This window comes from Lagopus muta, chromosome 17, assembly GCF_023343835.1.
Source record: "Lagopus muta isolate bLagMut1 chromosome 17, bLagMut1 primary, whole genome shotgun sequence".
Taxonomy (NCBI): Eukaryota; Metazoa; Chordata; class Aves; order Galliformes; family Phasianidae; genus Lagopus; species Lagopus muta.
Window position 1 is genome coordinate 4336227 of NC_064449.1, and position 21364 is coordinate 4357590.

A 21364-nucleotide genomic window follows, 5' to 3' on the forward strand; every position below is an offset into this window, starting at 1 on the left:
AAGTGTTTCAGCTAGGAGGAATGTCTCTGTCACAGCTAGAGAAGAGATTTCTTCTTATTTGTGTAGACAGGAGTTGCAGGACCCTGAGGACAAACTAACAGACCCATGCCATAGGAGGGAGCTTGGCTCAAACTGGGATAAGCCTTCACAAACTCACCGCTCTTTGTTTTTTTTTTTTAAAACAAGATGTTTTTCTGCTTTTCACTTCAGCTGATTGTTGGAGATGAGTGGGTAACAGGGGAAATGGCTTCAACCTTTCTTATGTTTTCGTTGAGAAGGTCTAAAGGGAAGATGCTACCTGTAAAACTGAGCACAACTAAAACAAATAAAAATGGTGTCACATATTTTTTCTTGCCCATACAGCTGATGTTGCCAAAAGGGACGGTGAGAGCCTCCATGAACAAAGTTCTCCTGAAAGAAAACTTTGTTTTCTTGTTGAAGCTATGAGTGAAAAAATACATATAGTTAAATATCCAAAACAAACCTGTTCTTTCTCCAGCTTGCTTCCTACCCCATCATACTGCAGGCCTGGATTCTGAGGAAATTAAGCCTCTAAAAAGCATGCTGCAGCTGGTCGTTTGAAGGTAAGCTGCAGTTAATCAGTCAGCGAGCTCTCAGTAATCTGTATCTGATTTGGAATGGCTAACAGTGTCAGTGCCTACACACAGGTAGGTGTTGGTGTTCTCTTACCAGCATGGACTGAAATACCACGTCGTATAAACTTTGCCTAAGATCAAGAAATGAGTGTTCCCAGATGCTGTCAGGCTTTAAGGGGTGTTTATGAAATCCTGAAAACAGTGGTAATAGTAACTAATTGCATCTGTTTGGCTGGTGGAAACTTCCTGTCAGACTGTAAGAGGCTCAAAATACAGAACGTACTGAAGAGAAAATGAAAGCCTGAAACTGTAGGCATTACATGCTGCCTCTGTCTCAGTACTTGCTGGAATTGATGTGAGTCTTCAGTGATAGTGAGATAGGTGATGCTTTTGATAGGGTTATGACACTGAGGAATGTATGTGCTTATATAACTCCAACTAAATAGGTGACTTTTACTGAAAGGAGCCTGGGATGAACTCTGTCTTCTTCCTCAGCTGTTACTGATGAGGAGGTGTTCAGTGCAGCTAAGGCAGTAATTAATTGTGAACAATGCAGTCATTGTGTTCCTGGAAGAACAAGATTGATGTGAGGCCAAACCTGGATGTTGTTGGGTTGTTTTCCTCTTGCAGAACTGTGACTTCGACTGTTCCACCTCTTGTAATGCCAGGTTGGCTGTTCCTCAGTGGCAGGCTGCAGTTGAAATCCAGTGTGCAGGTGTACTGTAGGAAGTTTGGATACAGGGCTGTGTGTGCTGCAGCGGCAGCTGTGATACTTGCAGGGAGTACTTGGCTCTTTGGACATCAAACAAGCTGAGCTTTCTTGGTCAAGTGAGATCTGAAAGTAATGCCTCCTATTTGTTTTCATGGAAACCACAACAGATCCAAAGAGCACAGTAATGCTGTTTGTTAGAGCAAATTCTCATCTATGAAGACATATTTTTCAAAACAGTCACCACCATCAGCTGTATTTTTTCACCAGCAATGAACAACAGCCTGCACGCTGTGTTCATCAACATCTGTGTCAGTGGAGGTGATGCATTGACACAGTCACTGCAGTTAGTGTAGCATGTGCTCAGAAATGGGGATAGCTGGCTTCTGGGAAGTGACAAACATGCAAAACTTCTGCTGAACTGCTTCTAGCAGTGTGGGGCACATAAGTCACTCTTTCCTTCCTGAATTTACTGTATCTGGTGAGGAAAATTCCCTATTTATAACCTATTTTACAAAATTTCCCTTCTGGAAAGTTTAGTTTTCATCATGGCTAACCACACTTCTGTTTTAAATGATTATTGTAAGTGCATTTGAATTCTTTGCTCTACAGAACCATTGGCTTGGGCTTTTTTTATGTTTCTTTATCAGTATCGCTACAAAGGGCTCATTTATAAAACTAAACATAAAACTAAAGGCTTGAATCTACATCCTACACTTTTTGTTTTTTTAAAGCAGGCTGCAGACACTCACCCTTGCTGTGGCATCCATCTGCATCTCACTTGGATGTAGCTGTACATAGGGCATGCACATCTCCCAGCTGCTTTGGTTCCACATTCAATTCATGCTGCATTGAGGCTCTGTATCAGTAGGTGAATGTCAGTGAAAGTAAGGGGGTAAGTCCTCTCTCAAATAACTGCTTGTGCTTTAAGCTAGGGAACAGTTTAAGGTTTAAAACACTTTATTAAAAATATAATTTAAAGACCTTGTTAGAAAACAGAGCAGCCTATGTACAGCAGTGCTTTAAAAGTCCGTGTGACTTGACTAGTTGTAAAAATAATGCTCTTCTGTTGGCATCAGCATGAATGGGGAGGGATGAACCTGGGAGACTCTGAGTTTCTGGAGCACTGAGGAGGTGGCAGGGTGAGGAGGAGGTACAGATCTCAGCTTCACGAGATGTTTTGTTTGTCAGTGAGGGCTGCCACAGTGGGCAATCTGCATGCATTCCTTTCTGCCTTGCAAATGAAATCTGTGACAGGTTCTGAAACTGCTCAATTGGTTTCAATGTTAATAGCAAAGCAGTTAAATTGCAGCAAGTGCTGGTCAGAAGATCATATTCCCGTAGCTTCCTTGTGAGACGTTGCAGTGATGGCAGTATGTTGGAAAGGTGATACGCTGCATTGGCTGGATAACTGAGGTGTGCTTTACCCTTTGGTACATCAGAAATGAAGGGAATTAGGAAAATCAGTTGCTTTATGGCTTTGTTTTTCTGGAAGTGAGACGTGATGGGGCATGGCTTAATAGCAAAGCAACAGCACTCCCCCTGCCTTCAGCCAGTGCCATTTTGGTTGCTTTATATAAGCTGTAAGCAGTTGGTCAAGCTGGAAATAACTGCAGATCTTGTTAAAGCCAGGATCCTGAGTAGTCTGGCTACTCTGTCTGGATCTAGAGAGCTTTACTTAGAAAATCATTGAAATTCATCTGAAGGCCAACAAGATTTCAACAAGCCAATGACTTACTGACAAAATTTTGTTATTAAGAATGTAGACTCATTACTCACTTCTCTTTGTTTACAACAGTGCAGGCGGATGGTCTGGTCTGAGTTGGCTTTAATTGCCTGTGCTCAAATACTTGCTAATGGTGGCCACAGAGCAAGGTTTTTTGTTTGTGCAGTTGAAATACCAAGGGTTGCATGGGAGGTGACAATTATGGGGGGTAAGGAGGGCTCTGCTAGTGCCTACCTAGTTTAACTTTGCTGTCAGAAACACTCATATAATACTGTCTGCATCCATAGGAAAGTAACATTCACAAGCTTTCAGAAACCAGAAGTTGTTGCTTTTTTGAGAAATGTGTTGTGGGATGTTTATACTTGTTTTAACATTAGATTCCTTTGGCCATCCTAAGGAGGGCAACGTTACAGAGTAATGGCAAAGGACCTCTTGTGTCCAGATAAATGGGTTCAGGTCTCTCCTCCAGAAGCTCCCAACTAGTCATGCAGTTTCATTCTTGTCATCTTCAGGGACCATTTGAGACTATTTGTGATAAACAGAGAATTAGAGCATGTACTCAGGCTAAGAAAGAAAAGTGTTTTGCAACTGCATCAGCACTTTTCAGCAGTCTTGGTGTTTGCCTGTCCAGAAGAAGCTCATGCCTACAGATTAAGTCTTCTGATTATATATCCTTTGCATTTTGAAGAAAGTTTTATAAAGCTTCAAAAGCAATACAGTTTTTCTTCAACTGCTGTCCATATCTGTCTTCCCAAACTACTTCTCTTCTGCAGGCAATGAGGAGGAAGAACAGGCATAAATGAGGACTCTCCTACTACAGGGAGAGGTGTCATCAAGGAGCGAAGCAGCAACTTCACATTGCCCCATAGGAGGTTTAGACTTTAGGTGACCAGTAGGCAGAGTAGAATAAGGCTTCAGCTCCTGGTTTCCATTATGTCTCTAAAGTAGAGAACATGCTTGGCAGTAAGCTGGTGCAATGGTGCACTGATTCCATCTGCTATTCTTTGGGAAAAGTAAGGCTCATCTGGATGGGAAAACCAAGAGGTAGAACACCGAGTTTTGCTTTCTTCTCTTTCTAAACCCATCCTGGAAGCCCAAATGTAATTGTATACATTGTAATCCTCACCCTACCTCCATTTCCTGTAGTTACTCAGTTACTTCACATTGAGAAGAAGCTTATCATGGCAACAGCCTGAAAGAAATCAATTCTGTTCTTAACCGAGGCTCTGGAGCAGCAGTGGAAGATGCATGAATCTGAATTGAGTTATCTCCTGTGGTTTGGACTAGAATAGAGACGTTGAGATGGCATTTCATGCTAATATCCAGCTGATTTCCCCAGCTTCCTTTTATCAGAGTAAGCAGAGATGCATTTTCCTTCCTTGGAAACTCCCTGCACGACATTCATTGTGAATTCAACTTTCTGTTCTTTGTGTCCTCTTTTCAGCAGGCTGTTTCTAACATCCTGCAGAAGAAAAAAAAAATGGAGTAAATGGGGCAAGGAACCTGAGGTTTTAGCATTGCCACGTGTGGAAATGAAGTACGTATGTGCAAGGTCAGGTCAAGAGAGCACGATTCAAGGAAGACAGAGGTTAAGCTAGAAGCAAAATGCAGATTATTCAGGAGAGTTACAGAGCCCAATCTCCTTCCCATCAAAAGGAGATGATGAAGGGAAGATCCAACCAAGGCTGCTCACCTCACTGAAGTGTTTCTCAAACAGGATGCTGTCTTTGTTGGTATGCATGATGGGAGATGAAATGGCACGTTCCAAATCATAACCAAACCACAGCTTGTTTACAATGGCCTGCAATGAAACAAATTGCATGCTAACTGAAGACACGGAATAAGAACCTGAACCACGTGTTGATGGTTGTTCTTTCTATTTTTGTATTTTATAGGAAAAGTCCTGTACAGAGAAGTTCTGCAGCAAAATTGTATGTTATGTTTACAGGTTTTTTGAACCAGATAATCTTCTTTTGTTCTATTCTCTGGTAGCAGCGACAGTGAAGAATCCTTTCTTCACTTCTCCAAGTCACTAGCTTTTCAGATTTCTAATGTATTCTTCACCATCATCATCTCCACCCTGAAGAGTCCTAGCCTATTTTAATCACTACAGCCCTAAGGCTGTTTCCTATCCCTGCCCCATAGCTGTGGTCCATGTAGATGCAGTGCAGTTCCACCAATATCCACCGCCAACTCACAAAAGCTGCTTTTCTAGATTGCTTGGGAGTATGCAGTGCTGTATAATGATCATCTCAGATCTTTACTGGACATCACTGGTGAGCTTCCTTCCTGAGAAAACAGTTCACTTTTTTTTCCTTCTCTGCTTTTACAGTCATTTAAACAGTTACTGGTGTATGAAAGCCTTCACTCTTAGTACTGCCAGTTCAAGTTACAGTATTTTGTGATGCATTACCTTGTTTTACATTGACTTTCTCAACTTATTACAGCTGTGTTTGTCTATTAATTCTATTATTTGATATAGTTTGTACCTTTTTTTCCCATTATTTATTAGTTTTTTTCTCTATAATTCTTTTTAAGGCTTGGGTCACAGTTACCATCTTTTATCCTCTGGTACTGAAGCAGACTGATGGGAGATTACATTTCAGATCTTGGTATGATTTTTTTCTGACTCTGCTACTGCTTGTTTATTCGTCCTGCCACCTATGCTGACTCTGGCTGTCCAGAAATAAAGTCTTAGGTTGGAATACTTCCTATGCTTCTTTCCAGATGAAGACAGAAAGAAAACTTATGTTTATTAGACTTCATGCTTCTGTAAGTTTTTTTTCTTTAAGATGTGTTACTCTCTGTGTATGCATGGAGGTGGCTCACTGTTGTGACTGTTTGTTTCCATCAGGTAACTTATTGGTTTGGTTTAGGGGCCATGAGGTTTTGGGCAATGCTTTTCTTCCTAGTAACTTCCTTAACTTGCTCTTTAATTCTTTCAGCTTCTTCCCTTTCAAAAAAGAATCAAGGGAGTCAGCTACCACTTGCTCTAAACTGCAACCTGCAGCTGTTAGAGACTTCTAAACTGAAAACAGAACAAAGCACCAAGGAGTCAAAACCCAAAAAGAACTGAGTAGAAAAGAACAAGTGGGGACTGACTATGCTGGAAGTCTGAGAGGGTTGAAAGAGCTGGCAAATGCTGTGGGTTCCCCTACCTCCCCCATTCCTATTCCCTCCTGTTGGAATTACAGTCCAACAGAGAAAAGCTAAAAGCAAGAAGGTGAGGATGGACTGTTTGCAGCAGGCCCTCTTCACTGCTGCCCACTTAACAGTACTGGCAGCAGCAAATGTTTCTTTTGTTTAGCTCTCAGTCCGATTGGTGCAAGGTGTTCCTGTGCAGTACCTCTTCACTCACCATAGCAGTAGCACTGATAATCCAGCCCCCACCTGCGCCTCCAATCACCAGCATGTCTCCTGACTTGGAGATGAGGATAGAAGGCACCATTGCTGAGGGAGGCCTCTCTCCTAGGGCAAAGGCAGAAAGTATTATACCTCCTGTATTAGGGCACACAGATTCATTTCTCCCAGCTGTGCATTCCTCATGGAGAACCAACCTCATTCCTCACGAGGCCCAAGTTTTCCAGACATCTAGATTGCTTGTGCTGAGACCCCACCTCACAAGAAACTGGCCCTTTACAGTAAAGGCTAAACAGGAAGGACAGAGCACCATGCAAATAATCAAGACTTGCTGCAGGTCATTGAACCCAGATAAGGATCAACTAGCTGCAATCCTGCCCTTGGAGTGCTGATGTCCTCTTTCTTTGCAAACCCAAGGCAGCTTGCATCAGGAACAGCTTATTTCACAAACCCATGTTAAGTGGTTGCTTTACTTCTTCTCTACTTCTTCATTAGCTTCTGCATTTTTTCTTTAAATCCCTAATTTCCCTTGTCAGAAACCAAAACTTCTGTGTTTCCATGCCGAGGTAAACAGACACAGACACTACAAGACTTTATCCTCTCTTAGTCCAAGATAAACTTGCTCTCGTCTAGACTTTGAGAAGTAAAGATTGCCTACAGTTTGTAGATAGCTCCTGTCCATTCATACATAGCCTGATTCTCCATCTTCTGGCCTTGTTGTCTATTTTGAGGTTGAGAATGCTCACCTGCATTAATATTTGCATTTGCCGTGCAGAAATCAGCAAGTTCATTATTCAAAATGATCCCAGTCTGGTTGGAATAAATGAAGGAGCCAAACCTGCAGGGAGGAAGAAAGCATCCTTTAAGTAACCAGCGCTCTTCCGCTGTGGATGACATTAGCTTAATGTGGCAGCCTGCTGGGTTACCCCTGCCTTCTGCCAACTTGCAGCCACTCCAACCAAGGTTTCCAAAACGTATTTGGTTTGTTGTGCAGGAGTTACAGAGAGCTTATTTCTGACAAGTACATGTGGGGACTTGCTCAACCCACAGAACCTCAGCAGAGCTCCAGAAGTTGTTACATTTGTGAACTGAGGTGTTGCTTTGGGCTGATTGTCAAAGGCCTTTGCCATCACATGAAAAAGATCATTCACAAGCAAGAAATTGCTTGAATTGCTGAAAACTTACGGTTGTTTTTATTTTTTTTCATTGGTGTTAAACAGCCCTTGCATATATCCTGTAAGACTGTGAGGCCTGTGTTAGTGAAATACCAACCCCCTGGCTACTCACGGATAGTTGATGGTGCTGGTGGCAGACACAGCACTGCCATCTGCAGCGAGCACAGAGATGTGGCTTGTGCCTCTACTTTCGTAGTGGCTGTGGACGAGCTTCCAGAAGTTATAATGCTCAAGTGGATGGTCCCCACGGGCATCTATTTGGCTTCTGACACGCTCAGCAGTCCCGTTGGACAGCATGATTGCCACAGTTGCCTGTAATCACAGCAAGGGCCTGTACCATCAACATGCTTCATCAATAAAGCAGAGGGAATTAAGGAAAAAGAGGGGGACATTCAAAGGGTTGCCATTTGTCTTCCAAACAAACCATCACACATGATAAGCACTGCTTTCCTGGGAATGGCTGAACACCTGCCTGCAGTAGGAAGTAGCAAATGAATTCCTTGTTTTGCTTTACCAAGTAAACTGTCTCTACTTCAACTCACGAGTTCTTGTACTTTCATATTTCTGATTCTCCCCCATCTCATCTGGGTAAGAGTGGCTGAGTGGTGCTGAGCTGCCTGCAGGGGTTAAAGCACAACACTTGGCCAGCTGATCGATGTTGCTATTGAGTAGCAATTCCAAATAGTCTCTTTTCTTCTGTGGCTGCAAGGCAGGAGGGTTCAGTGCATCACCTGGTGCTGTAGCACTGTGCTGGTAGGCAGGGTAGCCTGGACAATAGGTAGCCTCCATGAGGGCTTAGCACATAGGCTAGAATATGTTTGGGAGAATGCAGGTAAGGAAATGGAAAAAAAAAAAGGAAAGGGAAAGCATATGGACTCCTTTGTTTCTCTTCTTTCAAGCAGTACAGAAGAAGCTGCCAGTGTTGCTGGTGTCTGTCAATACTCCCGTGCACTACAGTAGCTTACCTTAGCTTCAGAGAAGGCTGGGTCTTTCATCTCAGGTTTTAGCATATTGCCAAACTTCAAGGCCTCTGCAATAAGATGGTAGGTTTCTCCCTTTTCCTTTGGTGTCGACAATGATGCCTCATGGAATTTATACTCTAAAGAGGAAGATGGATTCATTTGGTTAATGGACCCACTGGCCATTGATTTTTCTTGAAGAATTTTATAAAATGTTTAAAGGAGCCTCCTTTTCCCAGTTCACTTCATAGAAGAGAATCACAGAATCATTAAGGTTGGAAAAGACCCCTAAGACCATCCAACCATCAGCCCACCAACACCATGCCCACTAAACCATTTCCCTCAGTGCCACTTCTGCACTTGGACATCATCAGGGACAGCAACTCTACCAGTTCATTGAGCAGCCTGTTCCAATACTGTGACCACTCTTTCAGAGAAAACACTTTCCTGATGCTAGAACACTGTAAGAATGAGCCAGTTCCTCATCCTGCTGCACAGCATAACCATAATGCTGCTTTGGAATCCACACTGGCTCACCAAGACCCTTTCTGCCAATTCATTTTCTAATGCTCTAAATCAGTTCTCTTTGCAAACCTCTTGCAGCACACTTTCTCTTAGCAATTTACCTTCCAATATCTTGAGGATGAACAGGAGCACAGCACCTCCCAGGGGTGGAGGAGGAGAAAACACAGTGGTGTTTTTGTTCAGGGTAATGTTCAGAGCTGAGGATACTTCTGCTTTGTATGCCTTAAGGTCCTCCATTGAGATAACAGACCCTTCAACAGAAAACCAAAGAGACAGCTGTCATTAGCATGTTAACATACACTTCTAACAGGTGCTATTGGCTGGACACATCAGAGCCTTGGGAAGCTTTCTGAATAGCCATTTCTGTACACTGAATTTCTTCTACCTAGCACAACAGAGTCTTCTTGTGCCCTTATCTAACACAAAACTCTAGGACATTATAAAGCCCAAGGGAACTGAAAAGGTCAATATATGAGTGCTACGGGCAAATACCAGAGTAATGGTTGGCTCTCATCCCTGCTTTTGGGCCTAAGTGATGAGAATGGGGGAAAGATGTTCACCCTGTATCACTCCAAGAAATGAGTAAATGCCATATTCTGGCTATCCCCAGGTACCTCCTTCACTGTCATCCAGTTGCTGGGAAGAAGCCTGTCTGCCAGTATTAAAATGCAGCTGTTACCTACCAACTTTCCTAATGTCTTCCACCAGGGCCTCTCCTATCTGTCCCTCATAAAATGCTGTAGCTCCATTTTCGGCCAAAATTTTCAGTGTCTGCTGCAGTGCTGGCCACCTGAAGGTCTTTCCAGTCGTCAAAAACTTCTGACCATCACAAATCAATGGGCTGTAAAAGAAGGACATCCATCAGATTACAGAATATGCTTATTCTGTTCCCCGTGCTAGACCCTCTTTCCTACCTCGAGCAGATTTAGTTTCTGCATGTCATATACTTTCCAGGCCAGTGCTATATTGCAGGGTACATGGAGAAGAGCAGCCAACTGCTACTCACAACACCAGGCACATTTTCACATAGACAGAGTTTCCTCCATGAGACCTAATGCTTTGACCCCAGCTCAGACCAGCGTGGCTTCCCTGAATAAGTGCCTGCTGTAGGGCCCTGCTGTCAGGGGACAATTTCCACACAGATAGAGGCAGGCTACATCCATCCAGCTCTCATGAGCAGATGTGCTTAGCAAAAAGTTTTGCTGTGCCAAGCCACTATGAACAACAAAAAAAAAGTTGCTGACAGTATAAGATTTCCAAAACAAACATTTCTGTTATTCTCTCTCCATAGCAAGCACTTACTGAGCAGCAGCTGCAGCAGCCTGTGCTATGTGTTAGCAGAATGGTCTGAACTGAGGGAGCACTGTTCCTTGCACTTCAGTTTAATTTGTGGGTCTTACCACAGGTTTCGTCCCACTTGGGAGAAGTTTCGGTGATTGATTATTTTGTCCATAACTGGGGAAACAACAAGTGGGTCTGAAAGGAGCTTGATGGTTGGTTCAAACAGGGATTTCCATGGCAAGCGGCCGTATCGCTTATGGGCTACTTCATACCCACGAATTTCTCCTGGTACAGCAATCCATCGGGGACCTGGAGAGCAGAACTGCAGTGTTACACCTGGTAAATCACTGGCCTGTGGAGTACAACTCTCTGAAAGCACTCAAAGTATGGATTCATAGAGGCAGAACATGGTCCCCTAAAGGCAGTTTTCACTGTTCAATTGTTTCTTCCAATACAGAATAGGAATGGTTGAGGTGCATGGTAAAAGAACAAAAAGCAATGGGCGCATTGCAGCAAAGGAGACTGCAGCCAGACATCAGAGAAAACACATTCATGCAGAACATGGTCAAACACTGAAACTGGGGTCAAGTAAGGCTGTGAAACTCTCCATTCTCAGAGAAGATAAAAAATGTGACAGGATAAGGCCTGAGCAGCCTGCTCTAGTTCTGACATTACCCTACTTTAAGCAGGAGTTGGAGCAGAAACCTCCAACCAGATTCATTTGTGATTCCTTTTCAGCTGTTCTTCTAAGGGCAAGAAAATCTCCTCCAGGAACAAGGACACTCCCCAAAACAGAATGTGCTAGGGAAGGAGAATGGATACAGCAAGAAACACGGAAAGATCCAAGATGTGCTGCTAAAGTAAGAGTGCCTGCTGCCAACTGGTGAGAGCAAATGGACATGGAGTGACTGCAAGTGGTAGTGAAGTGACACAGAGATAGCTAAGCAGATCTGAAGCTCAGCAATTTAGACAAAGAGGAAGGTCCCCAGTTCCTCCATCCTTCCTTCTGTGCACTACACACTCTGAGGTCCTTACCGATGGGTAAACGAGCACAGCCAGACAACAGATCGCTAGGAATGCCTTGGGGAGCTGTTTCACGGGCATTGATCACCTCGACTGTTCCTAGAAAAGAGAAGGAGAAAATGCATAACAGTCTCTTCCAAAAGGCAGGTGAATATCACACAGCAAGTCAGTTCAGCAGACTGACCAGTGACTGCCTAGATGCAATAACGGTGCGTGGACAAGGCCAGCATCTGTATCCCAACATCTGGGATATGCTGCTTCACATCTGATGCATCTTCTTGCATTTCCTCTGCAGGTGGGAAGTGTCAGAGACAAAACTTGAGTCTCATGCTAATAGATAGGTCATTTTCCAAGTGATGTTGAGGCAAGGTCATGTTCATAACATGTTTGCAACACCTACGTCTCAAGAAACTTGAAAAGAAAAAAGGAACAGTCACACACTTGTATTTCAGGTGTAGCCTAATTATTCCTCCTCCTTATCTGCCTTCTATCTGTCTTTTTCCACTGCAGGCCACAGAGCTGTCTGTGCTGCAGTAGCCCATGGTGCTGCTGTACCATGAACAAGAGCCATGCCTGGCCACCTAGGGCTCTGCACAGCAGGATAATGTGGGTAGCAGAAGAGAAGGGTTGTTGGGAAAGTGGCTCTGCCAAAAGAGGGAAAAAAATATAGGTGCTTTGCCAAGTTATGCTATTGCTTAAGAAACGACTGAGAATTTCCAGACTTGCAATTCCATGATACTACTTGGAAGGGTTTTTAAAACTATGATATTGTTATTTTGTCCGTCAACATCTATAAGCTCTGGGGGGTTTTGGTAGCCAAGGCAATTTAAAAAGCATTAAAACATAAAAGCAAGAACAAGGTAATGCAAGAGATTAAACCGAGCAGAGAAGTACTTCCCAGCAGGCCCTGAAAATTGCTGGATTCAAATTTCTGAACAGAAGTTGCATCCTCTGGAGCAGGAGATTTCAGCACCACTCTGGGGAGTCTGATCTCCCCCTCCCCTCACAAGTGATACTGGAGATGCTCCCCATGGCAGCAGGTTCTGCTGGAGCTGCTGCTGCTGCTGCAGGACAAACCCGTTAAGTTTTACCCCCAGGGCTCCACCAAACCAGTGACAGCCCTGGGTTGCTACCCTCACTGCCAGCACATACATCTTGCTCCACTCCCAGCTGCTGCCATGGCAGTGCTCCCTCCAAGTGGCAGCTCGGACAGGACCACTCAAATCTTGCTGTACCAGTCAGATATATGACTTTCAAATATGATTTGGGATCACTTTGCATGCCAAGGAAAGGTGCAGTCAGTTCATCTTTCATTCAAAGCTCCTTCCCTACCATCACACGTTCAGTCTGCAAACAACTGCACTCTTCAGCCCTGCTCTGCACGCTGAAAGCTTTCAGGACAGCTCCTGTAATTAATGCTTTGGATTAAGAGCAAAAGTGTATTTTGTGTGTCTTTGTATACAGCTTTTAGATAAAAGAAATTACTCTGAGAGAACGTGAAAGAATTTGAACATGGAGAATGCAGGGCTGGCCCATACCTGTGCTTGCATTATAGATTGTAAATACGACTCCACCACCCAGGCCTGAACTCTGAGGGTTCATCACTGATGTGCAGATCAAACCAGCGATGGCAGCATCCACAGCTGAGCCCCCTCTTTTCAGGATGTCCCTGGAGTGAAAAGGGAAGAAAAAAAGGACAATGTTAAAATCCAGGGATGAGGGAATGGAGGAGTCCTGTGAAAAATCACAGAATCATTGAGGTTGGACAAGACCTCTAAGGTGTTCTAGTCCAGCCATCCACCTACCACCAATACTGCCCTCCAAACTATGTTCCTTAGTACCACTTCTACACTTGAACACTTCCAGGAACAGTGACTCAAAAACCTCCCTGTGCAGCCCATTCCAGTGCCTGATCACTCTTCTCAAGAAGATTTTCCTAATATCCAACCTGAACCTCCCCTGGCACAATTGAGGCAATTCCCTCTCATCCTGTCTGTTATTCAGGAGGAGAGACCGACCCTCCCCCCACCTAGCTACAACATCCTTTCAGTGAATTGTAAAGAGCTGTAAGACCTACCCTGAGCAGTGCTGGTCTTCTTCTAGGCAAGAGGTCAAGAGGCAAAGGGAACTGCAGCTGCTCACAAGTGCTTTTGACAAAAAAGGATGGGAAGGAGCTGCCAGAAATGCAGAAGGATGCTCACTGCAGAGGGGAGAGCATCTACATGCTGGGAACCAAACAAATGATTCTTGACTCCCCACCTGCCATTCCCACTAAAAGGCATATGCTAATCCACAGGCCAGAGACATGGAAGCAGAAATAATGAGCCCACACAAAGCAAACTCCTGAGACTCACTGTCTCAATTAGCACAAAATTCAAACCTTACTTCACTGTTTATGCAGCGTGCCTTCCTGGGCTTCTGTAATATAAAAATATCCCCATCATCCTCAAATAAAGCAAAAAAAATACGAGAAAAAAACTCACATCAAACAAGTAGAACAAAAATAAATAAACCACCACAAAATGATTGCTTCTACCAAGGTACAGCCACACCAAAAATCACAAGGGCATTGAGGCAACTCATGCTGTTGATAGAAGAAAATTTCTGCTGGAGAAACATGTCTCAACAAACCATCCTTCAAGCACAGCCATAACAAAATCTCCTTTCAGTGGAAACGTGATGCTGGTGAAGAGGGATTTCCTCATGCAGCGTGCCAGTGGCCAGCCCTGCTATTTGCTAAGGTTTCCAAGTGCTCAGCTTGGGGTATTGCTTGTAAAAGGCAAAGTCAGAATAGTAAGTGGAAGAACAGTTCATCGACTGGAGTGTAACTGCTCCCAGAGGCTGCTGCAGGAACACAGAGCACAGAGGGACTGCTGTTTATTTTACATCCATTGTTGTTGTTGCGACCCGCTGGGGCTGGGAACAGGATGCTACCACAGATCCACTGATAGTGGCTTTCCTTTGTTTAAGTGACCTTGGACCAGCTGCCTGCAAGGAAATGGTATGTGGATAACTGGGGAGTAATGAAACCACGGGGATCCACGGGGCTTTCTGTTTGCAGCCCTGCACAGCTTTCAGCCTCCTAGCAGCAAGCTGCTCCCTGAATGCTGCCCTGAAAGCGGTGACTGAGGCTCAGGGTTACGCCTGCAGAAGACCTGAAAGCATATTAGAAAGCTGGAAAAGACTGGAGAGGACCACAACAGTGACCTGGGACAGTGATCCCCCAAGCCCATGTACAAAGCCTAGTGCCAGGGAGAAAAAAGGTCGTGAGATAAACTGAAGTGAAAAACAACTTGAAACGTAACGCAGCGCAATCAGATGTAAGAGAGGAAAATCAGACACATTGCTGTCATTTTCCCAAAGCCTGAGAAACATTCATAGGTATGAAGTGGTGGCACTCCTATACTGTCTGTCACCCAGAAGCCTTCCTGCCACTCCTCTTTGCCTCCAGAAACACTTGAGCTTGGAGAAGCCCCCCCTGGTGAGGATCCCCATCCGTTCTGTGTCACAGCTAGCTGCCTGCTACAAAAGGTGAGCAGTTCCTCCTCCAAAAGGTGAGGACAGTAAACATACCTGTTTAATGTGTGTACACCTACGTTTCAGCTTCTGGATGGTGCTAAGATCACCATAGTGTTGCCAAATACTTGTTTATGTGTGAAAACACCCCTTACCTGCTGCTAATGCACTGCCATATATACAAGGCACACAAACCTGTTTCTAAACAAGAGTTTATGCACGATCCCACCCTCCAACACTCCTAATTAAAAACAGACAGAATAACACTGTTATTAACACTGACAGAACTTTGGCTCCCACTAAGATCAGGGAGGAGAGAAGAGGTCTGAGCAGGAAAGGTGCATCTGCCAGGGTAACAGGACCTCTCCCAGGAGCTGAGAGCTGGGCTTTGACACAAAATCCCTATCAAGATCAAGGAACCAGTGGGAGGAGGACATTTGTCAGCAAAGAGGACTCAGCAGCACTGCCCCAGGCAAATGAAGTGCTTGGTTATGAGCTCTGAATTACCCCATCCTGCTTTGTTACCTGACAGTTTTCAGATGGATCACACCCAAGACGCTGGCTTTGTGATTGCCTCAGGAAGACAGGAAAGCCAGAGATAATCTCAATTGTTCTTGTGCCTCGTGTAGTGGGGCCCTAATTCCTGGCTGTGACTTCTTGGTGTTACCATAACACACAGCAAAAATAACAGCAGCAGCCAACACACGGACACCTTCTCACAGAAAAGCTAAGCATGTTTTGCTTTGTCCTTGGTCACTACCCATCATTAAAACCACTCTGCAATACAAACAAGACAACGGGAGAAAGAAAAGGTTTCCAGGTGTTTCAGAAGTGCTCTACATTCCTCTCTACTGCGTGGCAACTGTTAGTCACTGTCACCTCTGGCAGCAAATACCACATGTAAAGGTATGCACTCAAACTTATTTCTTGTTCAAGGCTTTCCAGGTACCTGCTGCCTTCCACTGAGCCACCACAGAATGGACAGTAAAGCTCCCCACCCACCTCCACAGTGTGCAACATCTGAGAACACATCAGATAGGATGGGTTACATGATGCTGAGCATGTCCCTTTACCACTGTTTCTATGGGGAACAGAGGTTAGGGAGGAGGAAAGCTGAGATTTCTCCCCCAGAACCATTACATTGGTTCTTCAAAGCATAGCAGGAAGCACGTCCAGCCCCAGGTCTCAAACATACATACCTTGGGGGGCTCACCAACTAACCGATGTTGTTTCCAAGCTCTGGGGAGGTGTATGTCCCTGACATCCCAGCACTCCTGGGTCCCAAGACATGGGACAGAGAAGCAAAAAGAAGCCTTAGAGTCAGGCTTTGAGCTCAAGCTCAGAAGTCATGGATCCCAGCAAGGGCAAAACCAAATCCTGGTCTCGGTTACTAATGACTTCTTAGGAGCTGCTTTCCCCTTTTACCTCTGAGGCCTGATATGTGTCTCTATGATTAGAGCAGGGTCCAAGGCCCACAGCCACACTCTGCTATCTGCAGACTGGCCCCCAGTCTCGACAGCTCCCCACTCTCCCTCCAACCTATCTGAAGGACAGGGGAAAACATTCTCTGATCCATTCTCTTGGCACATCACACTCAGCTCCCCATGCCTGACTTGGCTGCATTCACCCAGAGTCCATGCAGACGTGGCTGCATTCCCCACTTCCCTGTGGAATTCAGGGCCATTACACCTTTCTTGACCAGCCAATCTGAAGGAGCACTCCCTGTTTTATTGGTCTGCCTTCCTTTATTTGGATCACTGCTACAAATAATTATAAAGCCAAACAGTGGAGAAAATCATAACCCTACAAGCAAAACAGTCTGGTACCTTATCAGGTTCCTCTGAAGACAACTTAGCACTACAGCTGGCAAGACTTGATAACAATATCCTTCCTGCCACTTAGTTTCAGGTTTAGGGTTCTGTCATTAACAGCATTTCCTTAAAGTCAGGAGCAGAAATAGCATTTCCTTACAGAAGAGGACGTAACAATCAGGTCTTGTTCCAGCAGCAGTGAAAGGCTGCTTCACCCGCCCAGGAAGGGTGAATATCAGCACTTCTTCACACCCTCCTTACAGCCAAGTCAAGCAGCACTGGACTGAAGTCTGCAGTTCTGCTCTGGACTAGGAGGAGCTGATGCCATTTTAAATACACTTGAAACATGCTGGGTTTTTAACTTTTTTTTGCCCCTCTTTAAGACCACCTATTGCATAGGAAGCTGCCTAAGATTGATGAGGAGCAAAAGCAGCATCTGCTTCTGTTAAAAAATAGTTACCAATTTTAGAACTACTGAAAGACAAAATGGGAAGGCAAATCCTTTGGGATATAAAGATTTTTCAGAAATGCTGCTGGGTCATCACCAAAGAGGGTTTTCACAGCAGATCTTTTGCTTAGAACAGCTTCCCAGGAAACAAACAAGTTTTTTTTGCTATTAAATTCTCACCCTCCCAGTGTCTTGTCCTCAGGGGGGTCTTTGTTCCAGAGGAAGCCAGTTCCCAGGGTTTATACTGCATTGGGGATGTGAGATCTGAAGAAGCTGCAGGGCCAGGCCAGTTCAGCTCACCTCTCTGCAGCAAATCTCACTGCTGAGAATGAGCCCTTCTCCTAAATTCCTCCCCGGCTCCGTGCTGGCTCTTGCATCTGTCATTTGGAAACATAGGTGAGGAGCAGTGGCTAGCAGAGTTCAAACAGCACACAGGAAGGGCATATAATGCTTTTTGCACTGTTGATGGAAAAATCCTCCTCCACTGCCAGGAGGAAAAGAGGTTCAGAGCTGGAGGTGAACGCTGGGTTGGGTACTGTTTGCTGCCAGGCAATCAGCTCCTGTCTTCTCATGGATTCCTGACATAAGGACAAATTAACTGAGGTGGCCTTCAGTACCACATCCACGTTCTAACACCTGCTCTGTCTTCTCTTTTAGCCTCCCATCCCTTCTCACTGAAGTTCATTGAGGGGCAAGGTTTTGCCAGAGTAGGGCCCCTGACTGTGCCTGAGAGGACAGACACTCAGTTGCTCAATATTTACTTTCAGTCCCCAATTTCTAGCAGTACAACCATCTGCAGCAAGAGAGTCAGCCTCATTCAGCACTGCAAATCAGGCGCCAATAGCTAAGAGCCAGTCTAGCACAGGACCTGCCAACAAGGATGATGATGCTGGAGGCTTGCCGAGGTCGCTGGCTTTCTGCAGGGAGCCAAAGAGTTGCATAAAAATTTCAGACAATTCAACCTCACACAACCCTAGAGTATACAAGCACCATCTCCAGAGATGGGAAACTGAAGCCTGAAGACAACAGCTCAGCACAAGTTATGAAAAAGTAGCAAATGGGAGTTATGGCTCAGCTCCCCCCCTCTCCATTTCGTAATAAGGAATTAGAGCTATGTGGTTCCCTTGCTGAGCCTTCCTTCACAGCTGAGTAGTGATGGAATTCAGCAATACAGGCATCTTGAGATGTTTTTCCAAGCTCACCATCCACTTATTAAAAGACACTATTGCAATTAGCACAAGAGATTTGGTTCAGTTGCTCTCATTAAGTTCATTTAAAAGCTCTGTTGGGGAGCACCAAGATTCAGCTTCATCAACCACTTAAACCATCATGTAACACCTCAGAAATTTCATTACTGCTAATGACAACTCACTGCATATTGGCCAGCAACGTGGTTTGGGCTGTTAGTTTTCTGTTTCGTAAAGGAAATTAGACTTCTGATTAAAGAATGAAGTTCATAAAGAGGTTAAAGATTAGGTGCTGCTTTTAACTTCAAACATTTCAGGCACTGAGCCCACTCTGCACTTGGAGCTTCTCTGTGCATCCTTCGCATGGGCTTCTGAGAGCCCAGGGGGATTTGCAGGATAAAAAAAGATGGCTGGGGGCCAGCCCAGGGCCCCAGCAAACAGAGGGACTGCAGAGTCATTGGGGAGAGCAGGGACAAAGTGGCACTATTGAATCTCCCCATGCACTTGCCTCTGGGGACTGGTTGCCATTACTCCACTCTCACCAGGCAGGCAGGTTTAATCACAACACGTTGTTTTCATTTGATTGTATAACTTCATCGTGAAGCCTAATTAGTTTGTTTTTCCCATGGTGCTGTGGAGGTTACTCTTTACATATGTTTCCACTAAAAGCATCAGCAAGAATGCATTTGAGGAAAGTTGTTTTGCTTATTTTACTTATTTTTAAATTCCTCTAGGAAATTTTAAGTGTGCATGTCTAAAGCCAGTGGTGGTCTGTCTGCAGTTCTGACAATGCACTTCAATTTAGCAAAGCTGTTTGCCTTGAGGGGGAAAAAATGTAAACTTTATAATTTTTATTTTATATACATCTATGTGTTGTATGTATGTGTGTGTGTGTGAAGGAATGCATTATCCATCTTTGGTAGATTAATTCTCTAGTGATTTTTTGGCAGTGACAGTAGAACTTAGCCTGTTCCATCCCTGAGCTGTGGGGGCCAAGCACAGTTCCCCCAAAAGTCTGTTTGTCACAGCTTTGGGTGTCAGAAAACAATAAAGAAATTACTGCCTTGGAGCTCGGTGGTCACCAGACACAGCTTGCAAGTGGAGAGGCCAGCAACGTCCTGCTTCAAACACAGAGGATGTGGATAAGGAGTGAGGTGACTGAGCTGCAAAGACAGGCTCAGGGCAGAAGAAAACCCATAGAGTTAAAGAGCCTGTGAGCAGGGGGTAATGGACTGGATACAGCATTTGGTAGGATGAGAAGAGCAGCACTAGTGACTGTACAGACTCTAACAGCAGCACAGGGAAATGTGAACAAGCAGACATGATAGCAAACGGCCCAGCAAGGACTCAGGAATTGCAGTACAAATCCCAGCCCTTGCGTCACTGGGAATCTCATTGCTCATTACACCTTTCTAACTCCTCAACTCTCTGCATCAGCCCAGGCCCAAAGAGACGGCATAAAAATTTGCAAATGTTTGCATAATTGCAGAAAAAGAGTGAAGACCTAAATACAGTACTTACTTAAAAATAGATAAATAAATAAAAACCACCCCACGTTGATAATTTCTTTTTGTTTCCTTCTTCCTACATCTCATGACTTTGGGAGTTAATTATTTCTGAACAGAAGTCAACAGCATTGTTGTACTCTAAAAACCACTCAACTGGCTGGGCACGGTATGGAAAGGCATCAGGGCTGTGCACAGAAAGATGCTTGGCTTTGCAGAACCTGAAATTAGGTGGCAAATGAAGTGGAAGCTCACAAGTGACAACAAGGACCTAATGGCTAAGACTGCTCGGAGAAATTGGATTTCATTGCTACTGCTGTGACAAAACTCCTGTGTGAGAATAAAGATCTCAGCCTAGGTTAAGCAAGAAGCCTAACCTGGGGCCCAGCATAAAAAAATCTCACTTCTTGATGTGCACACAGCCACAATGTAATGTGCCTTCACCAGTTACTCACAAGTGCTGTGTCAGTTTGTCACTGCACAGTCCGCAACAAGAAGTGTGGTGCAATGACACCAACACCTGCCTCACTCCTCCAGCCACAGGGTAGAACAAACAGCTTCAACATTCACACGTACTGCACGTAGCTTGTAAAGGTTTAAGTTCCATCCTTCCATTTTCATGCATACAAAGGTTTAAGAACTGAAGTAATCGCAACAGTAAGAGTTAAAGTTAAGAGTTAAAATATATGAGAAATAAGTTGTTGTGCAAACTAGAGTCTTATGACCAGAGGATTTTATACCTACATCTTTCCTTCCAAGCAACATAAGCATGCCTTCTATACTTACACCATCTTGGTTGAGTTTCAATTACATCTACGCTTTGCTTTCCAATGCATTGTGCCTTTCCTGAGTGCAGATATGCCTACTGCAGGCTTTAGTCCAGAAATGCACTCCCTAAAGGCTGGGCTGTCCATCCCTCCTTATCCCATCCACCTGCTTGCCTTCCTCACCCCTGCTGAAGCCTGGCTGCAGCTCCCTGCTAGATCCTCTCCCACTTTTCAAGAGAAATTCCTAAGGCACTTATCCAACAGACTTACCACTATGAAGTAAGCAGTTGATTTCTTTTTTCCACTATTAAAAATAACATTACGTTCACATTCTATAAATATTTGCAGCTTCCCATAGGCCACTCATGTGATATTAGGTAATTAAGATAGGCATCAGAGGAAGATCCCCATCAATTTTCTGAGCTGCTCTGCTGCCAACGAGCACCTGAGGAGCAGCAGCTTTCCTCAGCCCAAGAAACAGGGATGAGGCAGAAACCCAGCTCGCTCCCAGTCACTGCATGTACCTGTCCACCAACCCAAGCCCACGACACACACAACACAAACTGTCAAACCAAGAGGTCTGTGCACGTACCGGCCGATGTTAGAGCAGGTCTCGGTGTCAGCAGCCACAGCTCCATGCAGGTACTGCTGAGGACCACACTTGGGTTGAGTCAGGGTGACCAGGAGCACAACCACAGCCGCCAGCACCCCGAGGGTCAGCAGCACCAGGCAGCAGATCCTTCCTGTCGTCATGCCTGCTCCTGCACGGCCAGAGG

The 21364-nt window shown here is 44.7% G+C and overlaps 1 protein-coding gene across 1 annotated transcript; it reads right to left on the minus strand.

Moving 5' to 3' along the window:
• Positions 1-111: 111 nt before the first annotated feature.
• GGT5 (gamma-glutamyltransferase 5) lies at positions 112-21341 on the minus strand. The gene is made up of 12 exons (XM_048963993.1): positions 21181-21341; positions 12893-13023; positions 11367-11453; positions 10451-10640; positions 9734-9891; positions 9152-9301; positions 8532-8665; positions 7679-7878; positions 7138-7229; positions 6390-6499; positions 4725-4832; positions 112-4493 (listed from the first exon to the last, which is right to left on the minus strand). The coding sequence occupies exons 1-12, from the start codon at positions 21339-21341 to the stop codon at positions 4347-4349; spliced, it is 1668 nt and encodes a 555-aa protein (XP_048819950.1). The 3' UTR covers positions 112-4346.
• Between the last annotated feature and the right edge of the window lie 23 nt (positions 21342-21364).

Bases quoted from the DNA above. Each gene is read 5' to 3' on its own strand.
- GGT5 (XM_048963993.1), bottom strand. From the start codon at position 21,341: ATGACGACAGGAAGGATCTGCTGCCTGGTGCTGCTGACCCTCGGGGTG. The intron at 13,024-21,180 runs GTACGTGCACAG...TTTTCACTCCAG, and splicing joins ACCTGCTCTAACATCGGCCG to GGACATCCTGAAAAGAGGGG. The intron at 9,302-9,733 runs GTAGGTAACAGC...TTTCTGTTGAAG, and splicing joins GGAAGACATTAGGAAAGTTG to GGTCTGTTATCTCAATGGAG.